Below are 14,729 nucleotides of genomic sequence, written 5' to 3'. Positions count from 1 at the left end.
TATGGACAGCTCTTCGGCTGTAGTATTAGATGCTCTTTTTACAATAGATACGAAGAAATCAATTGGTGAGGACAGTCTGGATCCCTTCTTTCTGAAGGTCTCTGCCCCCCTGATTGCAGAATATATTGCCCATATTTTTAACCTATCTATTTTATCTGGTATAGTACCCCTAGTCTGGAAAATAGCATGTTTTACCTCTGCATAAAGGTCCTAATAAAAGTGATCCTAATAACTATTGCCCAATCTCTAAATTGTCCTGTCTAGCCAAAATCTCGGAATCCCTGGTGAACAAACAACTAATGGCATTTCTTAACAGTCACTCTGTTCTTAGATCTTATCAGTCTGGTTTCAGGGCCAATAGTATATCTCAGCCACTTCCTTAGTTTTAAATGACATTGTATCTGCCCTGGATAAAAGTCAAGACTGTGCCGCACTCTTTGTTGATTTATTTAAGGCATTTGACACCGTTGATCATTTCCTTCTTATATTGGATTTGATTCTGCTGCCTGTGGCTGGTTTGAAAACTCGAAACTTCGAAATCCTTGACAGCTTGTAATGTCCATCTCTAAGCAGATGACACTATTCTTTATTGTTTTTCACATCTTGTAATGTCCATCTCTATGCAGATGACACTATTCTTTATTGTTTTTCACATTCTGTACAAGCTGCCATTCTTCATCTGCAACATGCCTTTGATGCCTTCCCAAAACCACTGTTACATCTTCAAGGAATAGTTCACCCAAAAATGAAAATTCAGTCATATACTCACCCCCATGCCAGTAGAAAATTGGGTAAAGTTTTTTAGTCCATATAACAGTCCTAGAGATCCCCGGAAGAAGTACATTGCAGCTTTCTCCAAAACAACTGAAGTTGCTGGAGACCTGTCTTCAGTCTTTAAAAAATAATAGAAAATAACCATAAAACGGCTCCATGCAGCTCTTACAGCATACTCCAAGTCTCTTAAAGCCAACCAATCCGAAAGTGACTTGAAAAGACCGACATTTACACCATTATTTAGGTAAAATCACCACTCTAGCTGATTATTTCAAAATACGCGGCCCAGTAGGTAAGATTAGCTTGAATTAGCAGAAACAAGATGTCCGGTTTGGCAGTTTAGCCTTCAAAATAAAAGCACAAGATTTGAAAATGGATAGAAATACTGTTTTAAACCAATTACTTTGTATTTAATCATCAAATTCAATAAGTGAGCACACATATTAATGTTTGATGTCATAGTAATAATACAAAATGCCATAAATGTGCAATTTTTAACGCTGCATGTATTACACTGTGCAGAATATATACAGAACAGAGACTAAAGTGGACATCAAACATTAATATGGGTGCTCACTTAAACTTTACCCAATTTTCTACTGGCATGGGGGTGAGTAGATAATGACTGAATTTTCATTTTTACGTTATTTTTTAGAGCAAGAGATACTGATTATAATGACTTTAAGATCTGCACCTTGAATGGCACATGTATTGAAGAAGTTCCCCATTATAAATACCTTGGAATTTGGTTGGATGAGAAATTTTGGACTTGGCTTCTATCGAAACAGATCCTATTTTGGTCTGCTAGAAAGAGACTAATAGAGGTGCTATTCTTTTCTGTTCTGGATTATGGGGACATAAGTGTGGTAGCGGATGCATTTCTGAAGATTAAGCCATTAGATGCAATTTATCACTCAGCTCATATTATAGCAGGCGATAGTTACAGTACCCACCATTGCATCCTCTAGAAAAAATTTGGTTGGCCCTCCCTTTGTATCAGGAGAGACCAACATTGGTATACGTTTATGTACAAAGCCCTCCTTGGGAATTACCATTTTATTTTAATTCACTTTTACATTGGAATATTGGAGCCTACCACACACGCTCCCAGCACTGCCTAATGCTTGAGGTTCCACATGTCTCCATGGACCTCGGAAAGACTGCTTTTAAGTTTTGTGCTCTGCATACTTGAAATATCTCAGGGTTTGCTGAAATATGATTCCCTTGTTCCCCTGGGACTTTTTCAGTCGAAGATATCAACTCTGGTTAACCTTAATTGCACTTGTTTTAAATTATGCATCTGTGAGAATGGACCGATCTGTGTGATTGTCTTTTATAATTGTCTTTGTTTATTTATTTGTAATCTCGGCACCACTGGAAAAGAGGGTCCCAACCCTCAGTGTGTCTTCCGAGAGCTAAATAAAGGTTGATTGATTGATTTAATCCGACCCACACTTGAAAAGCAAATATTCAAGGTATGTTTTGGTTTTGTGATTATTAATTACAAAAGGAGACTTAGAGTCATATTATCGTTCCTGCGTCTTGTTAAAAACGAGCCGTAATCTCAATCTCTTTCCAGTCTAATGCAGAAAACAAACCTCCCACACGGGAAAATCAAATAATCAAGTTGTGTTTTGGTTTTCTAATATGAACAAGACAAGTGGTATTATAGTATTTTCGTTTCTGCATCTTGTTAAAAACCAAAAAAAAAAAAGTTCTAGTTTTGCCCACTTTTGATTTAATGCAAGAAACAATCTGTTAAAAACGTACACGGACCGTAGTTTTGCCACGTGACACCCGCAAACACACACACACAAAGCCCAATAGCAAATATTTCTAGATTTTATTTTCTCTCAAATTTTAAAACATAGTGCAAACATCAGAATGGGAAACTCTGCCTACATTGAGATGGGAGGAGAAATTGAGGCACTAGAATCCATTACATCCCTTTCACATATGATCAAGAAATCCCTTTTAGATGCTCCCCAGAGAGCTAACAATTGTCCCACAAGGAAATATGGCAGTCAAGAAGGCTCTAAATTGATGCGAGGACAGATGATATGACTCATCTCCATTGTGCTTCCCTGAGACATGGAATTGAGGCCCTCAACCTGACAAACAATCAAACAAAAATGATAACACTGAGTAGAAGCTACCAATTCCAGTACTTTACACCCACATCAATTCCCTTTAAAATGTTAATTGAAAGAACTTACTACCCGTCATGATTTAGGTCACAGGCATGCTAGTCCATTTTGATTCCAAGTATAGCTTGTATCTGCAGTTACAGTTTGAAGAAAACAGTCCACTTCACTGCCAACAGAGAAGTGGTTGCCGACATCAGGAGCCATAACAACATTTGGCTTAAAGCAACAGGTTAAGCTGACATGGTAAATTTGAAATTCAGTCTGGTACCAGACTCAGACATTGCGTCAAGCAGCAGGAAGAAGAAAAGAAGAAACCAAGAGTGCAGAGTAGCTTCCTCCCTCCAATTCAGATGCATTCTAGGAGCTACAGACCCAGAAGCATGTGTGAATACTGAAAGGGGAAATGGACCCTAAAACAAAAGTCTCCATGATTTTGACAAAAAGGCAGCAGCAAGGCTTTGAACTAATGTAGGTTTATATTAGCCTTGTTTTAGAATCTCTGCAGGGGTTGCGGTTAATAATAAAACTGATGCTCAGCTAGGTCTTGCCCTGAGTTACATGTTAGACCTTTTATCCCCATATGAGCCAGAGCGCCACCTGACACAAGACTCTCCTGGTCAAGGTCTATGTTGACTAGAGGTGACTGGGCAGGCAGTCCAAGTTTTTCACATCTCAAAAACATTTATGAATCTCGACTAACCCAAGAACGCTCAATTGGATCTACAAGCATAAACATACATAAGGATTTGACAGCTGCTGGACTGACAGAATCAGAGACTTGCATAACCTGCTACTTCTGTTTTAGGGTGGATTTCCTTTTGAAAGATAGTTCATGGCCATGCAGTCTGGGAGAATGCTCCTTGAAGGGACATTTAAAGATCAAAAAGATCCATGTTCTTTTTACGACTGGAATATGGGTCATTACATTTCTAAGCTCCCCAGGAGACACAGGAAGCCTGAAATCAAATAGGGAAGAAATCTATGCTGCACTATTGAGACTCAATCAAGATTTCCCCCCTCCCACCTTGTTCCTCAGTTTACAACTTCTACAGTTTGGGGATGGGCTTGGCTGCCACGGCGATGCTCTCGATGGCACACTCGTCACTTCCCCTGCGGATTCGGAAGAAGCCTTCCTCACCCCAGCCGGTGCCCCAGCTGTTCTTCACAATCCAGTACTTCTGCCCAGTCATGTGGCAGCGGCCATACCCCACCAAAAGCACAGCATGGTTGGTCAGCTCGAAGGGGTTGTAGGAGTCTCTGAGGAACGTGTGGTGGTAGATGCCCTCCTGATAGTTCATGAAGTCGGGGTACACCTGCAAGAGGGGGAGTGGGAGGGTTAAGCGGGGATTTGAGTGTGTGCATGAAATCTGTCACGGCTGTTGTAGTTCACTGAAGCTGTACCAGATGAAAAGTATACATGAAAACACTAAACTGACAAAACTGGAGTATAATTTGTTTGCAGTTTCTGTGTTCTTTAAGTCTTCTGTTTTGTTTTACAATCAAGCTACATCTATAGAAGGGGAAAGTCTAGTTAGTTTGAGAAGAGCAGAGAACATTTATGTAAAGGTAAGATTTACTATGGAACACATTACATTGGAAACCCGTTAACAGATTTAGACGTGTGCATGCATATAGGAGCAGCATTTAGGTGTAAAAAAGACTAGATGAGTAGGAGACACTGAGCAACTGTTGTGTTTGTACCCACCTGAAACGCCACTGCCATGGGTCCATTCTGGACCAGTTCCAACATCATGGCCATCTCACTGCAGCCACCATAAAACCCACCAACGTAGCTGTACTCTGCTGTGTAAAGACGGCTGCAGCTCTGAGGAACGCCACATGGAGAGTTCTTTCCAATATACGGGAAGCATGACTCATCCACAATGCCAAAGTCCTGGATGTACTTCCCAATCAGGTATGGGAACCCACCATCACAACCTAGAGAGAGAGAGAGAGAGAGAGAGAAATTGACCAGTAAATCCGGTTTGAGCAGAAGCCATGAGATTTTAATTGTGACTTGCCATTTCTGCGGAATTCTTGGAAGTTTGTCTCAACCTTTTTTTTTTTTTTTTTTAAAAAAAAGAGTGAAATCTCTGATCTAGTCCAAGGAGAAATTCAAAGAGAATTTTCCAGGACTCTTTAAAATAATTAATCAGAGTCAGAAATACCCTAATCAGAGCAGTTATGAAAGGCTTCATTTGAGTGCTACTTGGTCTGATTAGGCAGAAAGGGGGCCAGAGTTCTCTGCACGGTTCAGCACTTTTCCATTATTGTCATGACTTGCACCAACAGGATCCCAGTCAACTGAGTTAAATCAAATTAGCATTTTCTAATTGCTGTCCATTTGCCACCTGTATTGACACCTGTTTGGATGTAATGCGAATGGATGGATCTGCTCGGCAAACCAGATTAATTTTAGTCATATCCCATGTTAAGTCCCATATCAACTTTAAGAAACCTGTCTGAGGGAAAGACTGAAGTTCGTTACCTTGGGAATACTGGGAACAGGAGACCACTTGCTGTGGGCTGAAGATGGGCGTCTCACTGTTGTTGGTGAGGATTCGGACGCGAGCCTCCAGCATTCCCATGGTGGCAAAGGAGTAGCAGCTGCCACATGATCCTGAAACAGAACACAGAGGTTTACACTTGGGTTAAGAGAAATCACACTGCTGAGCTCGTCATTTTACATTCGTTTGTAACGTAGTAGTACATTAAACAAGTTAAAGAATACTTACTATCAGTTTGTATGTTTTGCCATGTTCCTAATGTCCAAGATAGTTCTCTGTATGATCGCAATATTGCATGACAATGGAACAAGGCACTGGGAAATTACAGAAGGCCTGAGAGACATACTGTATGCACTGCAATGAATGTGATTTTATATTCAGGGCCTGTTATAAAGAACCTGGTGTCTTACACTATGGATTGGGAACCACATTTGGTTACAGGCTTAATGCTATAGGGTTGAGGGTGGGGGGTTAACTGTAATCATGATTTAATGAGTCTGGGTGACAAGAATACATTTTTCATTTGGTCCCAAACTTGAACCCCCTTTTTAAAGAGTGATATGATATGTAATGTAGAGACAATTCAGTTGAATTCTAGAGCTACACATGCCAGAGTGAAATCTTAATTAATGGCCTAATTGTTGGGCAAATTAATGTCCACCTTTATAATGGCCTTAAAGGATGTAATCAGTACATTCAGTTTCTGAAAGGAAGATTCAGCAGGATGACCACAAGTTTGTGTTGTCCAACCCACAAAATACAAAAGTCAGAGCCATCTCACAGGACTTGTGCTGAAACCTCAATTAAGTGCCGTCAACAATACAATCTACTCCTGCATCTTCCCTTTTAGGTAAAATATTATTAGGGTCAAATCTGGGTAGCATTTGATGTAAAAAGGCTATGTTCCTATGTAAATTCAGCCCAAGACCAGTGAGGTCGCCTTGTAAGCCACCTCAATCTTGTGAGTTTTCATGAACCAAGATGGAAATCCACATGATTCATAGGGTTATGGCAGAATAATAAGCTCCACATACAGTGGCTTTGAGGGGTGCTATTCAAATACTCCAGCCCTCTCCAGATCCTTATATCCAGCCCTGCAGAGGCCCTCTCAGACACTCCAGCTACTCAGCACGCGTAATCTCTCCACTCACACAGTAGGCTGTGTAGAAACACTGGAGGAGAGGAGAAAGCATTACTGAGGCAGACCCTGGACAGCCAAAGGACGGCAAAGTAGCTGGCGAGCTACTGTTCACTGTCTGCCTTTATTGGCAGCTGCTCAAGTGTAAAGGTGCTGCTTTGTGCGTCATGGATCCAGCAAATCGTTTAGAACATTTGCATCTTTGGTGTTAGTCTTTGTAATCTCTTGTGTACGTGTACAGATCAAATATTGCATCTCCAAAAAGTCCGCCTTTTCAGGAACTGAGAGAGGCAGAGTAATTTTCTCCACAGACAAATATTACAATGCTTTGGCTGGGTCCCAGGGCCACGACATTTCCTGCATGTTAGTTTATAGTAAGAAACACACTGGACACTACTCAGCACACTGCTCAGGACCCTAATGAAATGTCACCTTGGTTTCGGACGGGGCTGAGGAAGTTGACACTGTTGACGTCTCTCCAGTCCCAGCGCTCAGGTAGAGCTGCTGCCTTCTTTGCTACGTCAGCTGTCACACGGGCGGGGGAAACACGACTGGGGTATAAGATAAAGAATCATATTTAAGTTCATTTGACTTCAGGCGACTGAAATGGTCTGAAAAAAGCTCAATTTTATAATAAAAGAACAAAACAAAAAAAACACTAAGAGCTATGGAGATTAAGGTGGGTTTGATAGCTATAGAAGTAGTGTTAAAAAAGTACTGAACAAATGAGTTTAGTTTCAGATGATCTTCAGATGTTTGTATGCACTGGTCGGCTCCTCTATTGTTGGTATGTGCACACTGTGTGTACTCAGATTTCTTGGTGGGGTTGAAAACTCTCTGAAACAACATTTAGAGCCCATAACACAAACTCTACACTGAAACTAATACATATGGTATTTAAATAAGGAGAGTGGTGGGTCGTCTTGGAAGAACAGCTGCCATTTTGCCATAAATCAGGGGTATTCAACTGTGGAGGGCCGGGTGTATGCAGGTTTTCATTCCAACCAAAGACAACAGCAGTTGATTTCACTGATTAGCAAACCGTCAGCCAGAGATGAGGAACTAATCAGTGAAATCACCTGCTGTAGCCTTTGGTTGGAACAAAAACCTGCACACTTGGCCCTCCATGACACACGGTTGAATAGGTGTCATCGGTATTGGTTTTGGCATCACATTGTCTAAATGCAGTTTCATACACCTCCCCACCTAGTTAACAGTATGGAAAATGCTAGTCTAAATACTCACACGGGGATACGAGAGGCAGGCCCTCCAGCTCTGTACAGCAGCTCCTCCAGAGTGTAAGTCTCATAGTCTGGGTAGGAGGCAGCCTTCCAGGAGCTCTGGACTGAGTTGATCGAATCAACAAAGTCACGGTTGTTTTTGTACGGACTCTGGAGCAGCCTGGGGAGGGCAGAGGAGATAAAACATGTATGTGTATGTGTACAGCCACATTACAAGTAATTGGCTGTTATCTTGGATCACAGTATACAGCAAACATTATCTGGTTAACTCTACCTGTCCGAGGAGCAGTTTGGTATACATACACTGGGGGGGTACATGCCTTTGCTCAGGGACACTTCAGTGTTAATAAAATGGGTATCAAGGATCAAACCAGCGACCCATTGACAACTTGTCAGCAACACACTGCTAGCAATCGCCTGGTTTAAATCAAACTTTAACCAAAGAGTCTGGGAAGCTCCTTTTATGTTGCCAGTAACTCATCAGGAAGTTCACTGAGCACTGCTTTTTCAAATCAAGCATTTCTGTATTGCCTGTGGATGAGTCCGGTGTTGAGCAATGATTGTACTTTAATCTCAGATTTCTGATGTGAATTCAGTTCAGCCAGGCACATTTCCACAGGTCATTAGAAGGTGAGTGAGAGAGCAACTCAAAAAAGGATGAGTGAGGAAAAAAAGGTTCGATTAAAGCAGAGAGCACTGCGCTCTGCATTGTACACTGAAAGGAAGGATCATCAATACAGTCTGCCCTGACATTATGAGTACAAACAAGACACTCTTGTGTGTCAGTCCACTGATGTCTTGCTTACTCTGTGTTTGTTAGCTTTTGTTTCTCTACTGTGTACTTTGGGGATGTACTGTTACTGCTATCAGGCCAAACCCAGGCTAAAATACAGGCTTGTTTTGGGGAATTTTCCTGCTCTGTCTTAAACACAGGGGTAATTTTGGAGATTTTCCTAAACATACAACAAAACTATTAACCTGCGGGTGAAGACGATGTTGCCCTCTTTTCGGGGTGGCAATGGCTCCACTTTCTTGGCAACAAAACAGGCCCAATTGTGTCCCAGGACGTCATGGACCCACCCTGGCAGAGTCTGGTCACAGTAGCTGGTCACCTTAGGGCCCTCCTCAGAGTACTGGAAGAGGTAAGGACACAATTAGATTTGGGCTTGTAGTGTAGCTCACAAGTCAATATAGTCATATTTTGTGTATTTGTAAAAAGAATATGTGGTGCAAGGGAAGAAACATGAAGTTGACAAGACTCAACTTTGAAGAAGCAACAGACTACTAAGTAGTCAAATTATTAAGTTAATTATCAAGTTAATGCAGTTCAAGTTTTGAGAAGGAATGTGAAGCGCCTGCATAATACAGTACAAAGTCAAAAGCAACAGAATCTCAAAAAAACAAAAAGGAGAAAAGTAGCTGTTAATTTAAATGTATAGGAAGCAAGACCACACTAATTAGGCGCATGGTGTACTACTATTATGACCCTAGTGTCACTAGGGATGTCATCCCTGTCATCTCTGAATTTTTCCAGGACTACTTAAAGCAGATGAGCAAGTGTGTGAAAAGTTTGGGGGCTTTCAAATCCTACAAGGAAGAACAGGGAAAGGAGAATTATCATAGGCAACAAGAAATAGAAGTAGACCAAATAGACTAGTCTTCTGGTCTATAAATATTCATTACTGGGGCCAGGTCTTCAGGTCAACATGGGCTGCGATTAGTTAGTCTTCAGACTATAACACTACATATATTAGACCCTAATATGCAGGCAATTGTGCCTGGAAGCCAGACCCCCGGTCTCGCTCACAGACCACAACACTGAGCTCAGACAGGTCAAGACGGCACGGTGGCTCAGTGGTTAGCACTGTTGCCTCACAGCAAGAAGATCCTGGGTTCGAACCCTGGTCCGTCCCAGGTCCTTTCTGTGTGGAGTTTGCATGTTCTCCCGTGTTTGTGGGTTAATACTCCTGTCAGTGCCCCTGACCAAAAGAACTGGAGTTGGTCCCCGGGCGCTGTACTACTCCTAGTGCTGTGTATAGGATGGGTCAAATGCAGAGGACAAATTTCTCCATGGGGATAATAAAGTATACACACAATGAGGAAGTTGGACTAGATGTGAATAAGTCATGTGTCACATGGGTTTTGTAGGCAAGACAGGCCATTACACTTCCTTCTACAAAGCATCATGTGAGTGAAGGGGAAAAACACTAGACAGCATTAGAATTAAAAAAAACAAAACAAGAAAACTAGCCTTGAATGACACAGTTGCTGAATATTGTAAGGCTCAAACAAGTTTAGTTTCTGCCTGGTGTAAATGCACTGTGCTCATGCTCTCTCTCACCATTAACTTATCTACTAAGATCTCTATTCTTATCTCTATACTTAGCAACCTTATGTCACATGAGTGGAGAGGAAAAACTATTCATAGTGAAAGTAAACCTTGAATGCAGCAGCACTCCCAAAAGCAGGTTTTGTTTAACAATGTAACTTCGACACTCGAGCCCACAGCGCAAATTCCTTCCCACGTTTTTTCAAACACAGTAATTTGGCATTGCTTAGAATGAGGAGTTGAACTGCGACTACACAAACTAGTTTAATGATTAAGCTAGGCTAGGCTAATTGATGAAAGATAAGTGGTACCATAACACATACATTTTCTATAATACAGCTCATGGGAAGTGGGAAGTAGTTGTGGGAATGAGAATTTCATTAGCCTTCAGCCAGTATTTTCAATCTAGGTCAGTGCAAAATTTAACTACACCAGCCAAAATGTGGAAAAAGGTAGCCACAGGCTTTTTGCAGTGATGAAACATAAGTAATTGGGGCATTGCCATGGCAAAATACTGTACATAAACCAAAAGTATCGCTCAAGTTAATGAACTTCATTGCGTCCGTGCATCTTTTACCTTGAAGAAGGCGAACCACTTGTAGCCGTTGATGACCACTTCAAAGCCCTGGTTGTAGATGAGGGTGAAGAAGCCGCTGTTCCCCAGGTCGTCTGTGGCCACAGACAGTTTCTCCAGGGTCAGTGTCACCGTACTCACACCTGTGGCTGCAGAGAGGAACAACACAACTGAGCTTCAGTGTAAAAGAGGATAACTGAATGCAAGTGATTCACCTATGGATCTCATCTTGCATCAATACAGCCAGCAGCTTTCAGATGAAAATCCAACTGCAGTGCATTGTGGATTTCAGTACCTAGTTAGACAGATGCAACTACACTAGAAATTCCAAAACCCCCAGAGATCCTTCAAGGGGTCCCCAGCAAAATTATAAATATTACTATCACAGGAATAGACAATCATGTGCCATGTAGGGCAGAGAGTCTACAAGTTTTCATTCCAGCCAAAGACTACACACTGGTGATTTCACGGCTCTAGTCTTTGGTTGGAATGAAAACCTGCAACCAGACTCTCTGCCCTCCGTGGCACACAGTTTCCCATTTCTGCACTATTACTTCATTCAGGATAACTTAACCTGGAAGAAAATGACTAGGAATGACTATTATGATCAGAGGTGTCACTCTGTTATCTCCCCACCTACTACAGTATATAGAGTACTCTCAGATGGGTGTTCCTGGAACAAAACTTTGGGGGTCTGTGGTGTTCAGTGTCTCTACCTTCACTGGAGCAGTTGACAGTCTTGTCGTGGCCTCCTCTAGACACCTGGAACTGCCATGTCCCCAGCAGCTCTTCATAGGTGCAGTTGGCAGGTGTGTCACCCAGGGACCCCTCTACCCACAGAAACAGCACACACACCAGCACACCACTCACCCTCATCATAGCGACACGCAGCTAGCTACACACAAACAAGAACTACGCAGCCAGATGTGCGTCTTCTAAGGAAAGGCTTAAAGTCTCCCCTAAACCCGTCGGCCTGCTAATTTGTGCCACCTGTCCGACTTTAGGTGTAGTTTGTCTCCTCTGCCCGCTACTTATACAACCTGCTTGGGGAACTTTCTCCAAAGATGCTGGCTTCAACCGTCAAGATAATTGACTTCCTACTCAGGCCTGCGGAAACCCAACAGCATCTTGCACATGCGCACAACGCATTTGGCAGTTAAAGTATCCAAACCATGGATGTTCTGGCATTTAAGTGCAAAACAGAGGCTCCTAGTCAGTCTCACAAGAGTATCAGTGGCTTACCGAAACGTTACATGTTAAGCTGTTTCGCTAAATCAAATAAACCCCTCGTAGAAGAAAAGATACTGGACCACCGAATGTGAGAAACTTTCACTGATTCACAGCCAAAAAGAAACGGTGTAGTCGGTCTAACGGGATTTAAGCGAAGACGGAAGTACGCAGGGATGAAACCTCGCTTCGACTGGTGTCCTTCTCGCTTTCTGGTTTCGCTTCCCTGGTCATATGACCCGCCGGCAGTTTGGAGCATGCGCGGCACATGCGAGACTCGAGGAAAGGGAAAACCGTTAATAATACTGGTCTACCCGAGTGGGTGGAGTTTGTTCCTAATGCTGTGCTTCTCTCGGCCTGAGATCATAACTCCACCCACGCAAGTTGCCGTGGAAACAAAAACGTGCACTCGCGTCGAAATGTCCAGCCTGTCCAGTTGTTAAATCAGAGGTAAATGCAACCCAGGTGTGGTAAATAAAATCTAGTCGAGAGGTCTGTGCGCGGAAAATGGTTTGTAGACATTTTTTCCAGTGAAGGTCATACAATTTGAAGATGGTTATATAGATCTATAGAAGCCTAATCCTGTCGTGAATTTTAGAAGGACATGATACAAATATCACAGCAAAACTGTATGATAGGAATATAGGTCCACTCCTGCTAATATTTAGAGCAATATTATGGCACCATATAGCAGATACAAATTTCCGTTACCTGTAACACTGGTTAACTTGGTCTAGTAAAGCAGAGAAATATAGGACTTGATTATACTGAGAGGATAATATCATAAATCTACTCAATCAATCTACTTAACATGTGAAGTTAAACATTAGCCCACTCTGTCACTGTGGAGGGTAGTGTAGAGCTTCCTCCATAGAGATACTGTTAACTGTTTTATCTCTATGACTTCCTTCCTGAATGACTCACTGAAACACAGTTTTTGGGCTGGGCCATATAGAAATCCAAATCCAAGAATGCCAAGTCAATTCTTGTGTCCTTGTTGAGAAAGTTCTTCCCAAATTGTCTTGGAGTGAACAAACTTGAACTAGACCTCTAAAAAACAAGCACAGAGAAGCATCCTTACAGTTTGAGATGGACTGTGTGCTTGACGTTGCGTGCATGATCAATGTAACGGTCAAGTCCCAATCCAGTGCATCCTCAGGGAACAAGTAGACTTCCAGGATATTTATCCATCCTCTGTCTTTGCATTCTTCAGTGGGAGTAAATTTAGAAAGAGACAGCTCAGTTGGTGACAAGAAAAGTGTTTGGATCTAGTTCATAACGACGGGGGGCCTACTGATTTGATGCAGGCCCGAAAATATTTGCTTCTGTGTACACAAAACCAATTGGTGGCAGGGCACTTCAGTCACAAAAAACACCTCCAGAATTCACAGATTTTCCACAGATGTTTAGCCACAAAAAACACTAAAACTGAATGAAATGTTAACAGGTCTGTATTAGTCAAATAGCCATTACCCAAAGCTGAAATATTATTGTTATGCTTGCTGGTCGGTGTTGCCCTGTGGGACAAGCCAGGAGGACCAAATGACATCACATCAGGGGCTTGTCATCTTGATGGAGTAGCAGCAACTTGTCCTACAGGTGGAGAGACTGACAAATAGCCCAAAAGTGAGCTGGTGGCTGAGGAGGGGTGGGGGGTAGATTGTATAACATGTATGGTGTGGTATTGTTGTTGCAGAAGTGCCCTTGAGCAAGGCATGGAGCCCCAAATCTGCCCCGCAGCTGCTGTATTACAGCCAACTCTATACTTCCAGGTACTTCATGTCAATTGGACAATAACGCTGCTGCCTTCATCTGTTTTCCTTGCTCATAAACCTTGTCCGTACAGTTCATGTCTGCCACTTTGTAATCTTGTTTACAATGTTGTGGTACTTTATTGATCCCTGTAGGGAAATTGTGTTTTCACTTGCCTCCTCCCAGGGGAGATCAGAGTGCAGGATCAGCGACAGAAGACTTCAGCAGCTCTTCTGGTTGGAGGGCAGACTCCACCGTGTGTGTGTGTGTGTGTGTGTGAGCGTGCGCCCGTGTGTGTGTGTGTCATTGTGTCGTGTCTGATAGGTCTGTAGTTAAAGGGCTTAAAGGGCTTATTTTAGCCAGTGGGCACGTTAGGGAAGTGCTGGAGGCTTTGATCACCATAGTAACCATGGCAGAGACTGACTCATCTGCTTGACAGACCATAATAAGCACTCATCTGAAGAAGCGACTGAAGAGGTATTAGTCATGTAGTCTCATTAGTGCCATTACACTGTGTTTTTGTGTGTGTGTGTGTGTGCGCATATGCGTCTGCTTTCCATTTATTTGTGTGTGTTATTGGATGTTAGTGTGTGCACGAACATGTGTGTACAGAGCATACACAAGTGCATGCCTATATATATGCATGCATATGTGGTGTGTGAGTGCCTGCAGTAAGGCAAAAGAAAGGAGCAAGGGACAGGGAGAAAGAGACGGAGGGATGATGTTATGAATGTTAACAGCCTGAAGCGAGTGAGCTCCCTCTAAGAGTGACTCATTGAAACCCCATGTTTCAATCTTGATATTGTTCTCGCTTCCATTGGCAGGAAATTAAAACTCAAGTGACTTTCAGTCCTGCTACAGTGGAACCCACAGATTCAGTCCACGCTTGCTTGGTTTCTCTTTCTCTCTGTCTGTCTGTCTGTCTGTCTGTCTGTCTGTCTGTCTGTCTGTCTGTCTGTCTGTCTGTCTGTCTGTCTGTCTGTCTGTCTGTCTGTCTGTCTGTCTGTCTCTCTCTCTCTCTCTCTCTCTCTCTCTCTCTC

At 42.5% G+C, this 14,729-nt stretch overlaps 1 protein-coding gene across 1 annotated transcript; it reads right to left on the bottom strand.

Annotated features, from left to right (window-relative positions):
- Positions 1-2,600: 2,600 nt before the first annotated feature.
- Positions 2,601-11,809, bottom strand: ctsc (cathepsin C). The gene is made up of 8 exons (XM_071537488.1): positions 11,427-11,809; positions 10,714-10,859; positions 8,786-8,940; positions 7,812-7,967; positions 6,999-7,117; positions 5,410-5,541; positions 4,627-4,859; positions 2,601-4,234 (listed from the first exon to the last, which is right to left on the bottom strand). Exons 1-8 carry the CDS (start codon positions 11,587-11,589, stop codon positions 3,968-3,970), a joined length of 1,371 nt encoding a protein of 456 aa, XP_071393589.1. The 5' UTR covers positions 11,590-11,809; the 3' UTR covers positions 2,601-3,967.
- Between the last annotated feature and the right edge of the window lie 2,920 nt (positions 11,810-14,729).

This window comes from Centroberyx affinis, unplaced genomic scaffold (genome assembly GCF_046629955.1).
Source record: "Centroberyx affinis isolate AG114_WGS23_722 - 3 ecotype Tasmania unplaced genomic scaffold, CSIRO-AGI_Caff_v1 ptg003057l_1, whole genome shotgun sequence".
NCBI classification, from domain to species: domain Eukaryota; kingdom Metazoa; phylum Chordata; class Actinopteri; order Beryciformes; family Berycidae; genus Centroberyx; species Centroberyx affinis.
The sequence above is the reverse complement of the archived record's forward strand: the minus strand, read 5'-3'. Positions and strand labels throughout refer to the sequence as shown.

Bases quoted from the DNA above. Each gene is read 5' to 3' on its own strand.
- ctsc (XM_071537488.1), bottom strand. From the start codon at position 11,589: ATGATGAGGGTGAGTGGTGTGCTGGTGTGTGTGCTGTTTCTGTGGGTA. The intron at 8,941-10,713 runs GTAAAAGATGCA...TACCTCTTCCAG, and splicing joins AGTGGTTCGCCTTCTTCAAG to TACTCTGAGGAGGGCCCTAA. The intron at 4,235-4,626 runs GTGGGTACAAAC...CCCCTCTTGCAG, and splicing joins CCATGGCAGTGGCGTTTCAG to GTGTACCCCGACTTCATGAA.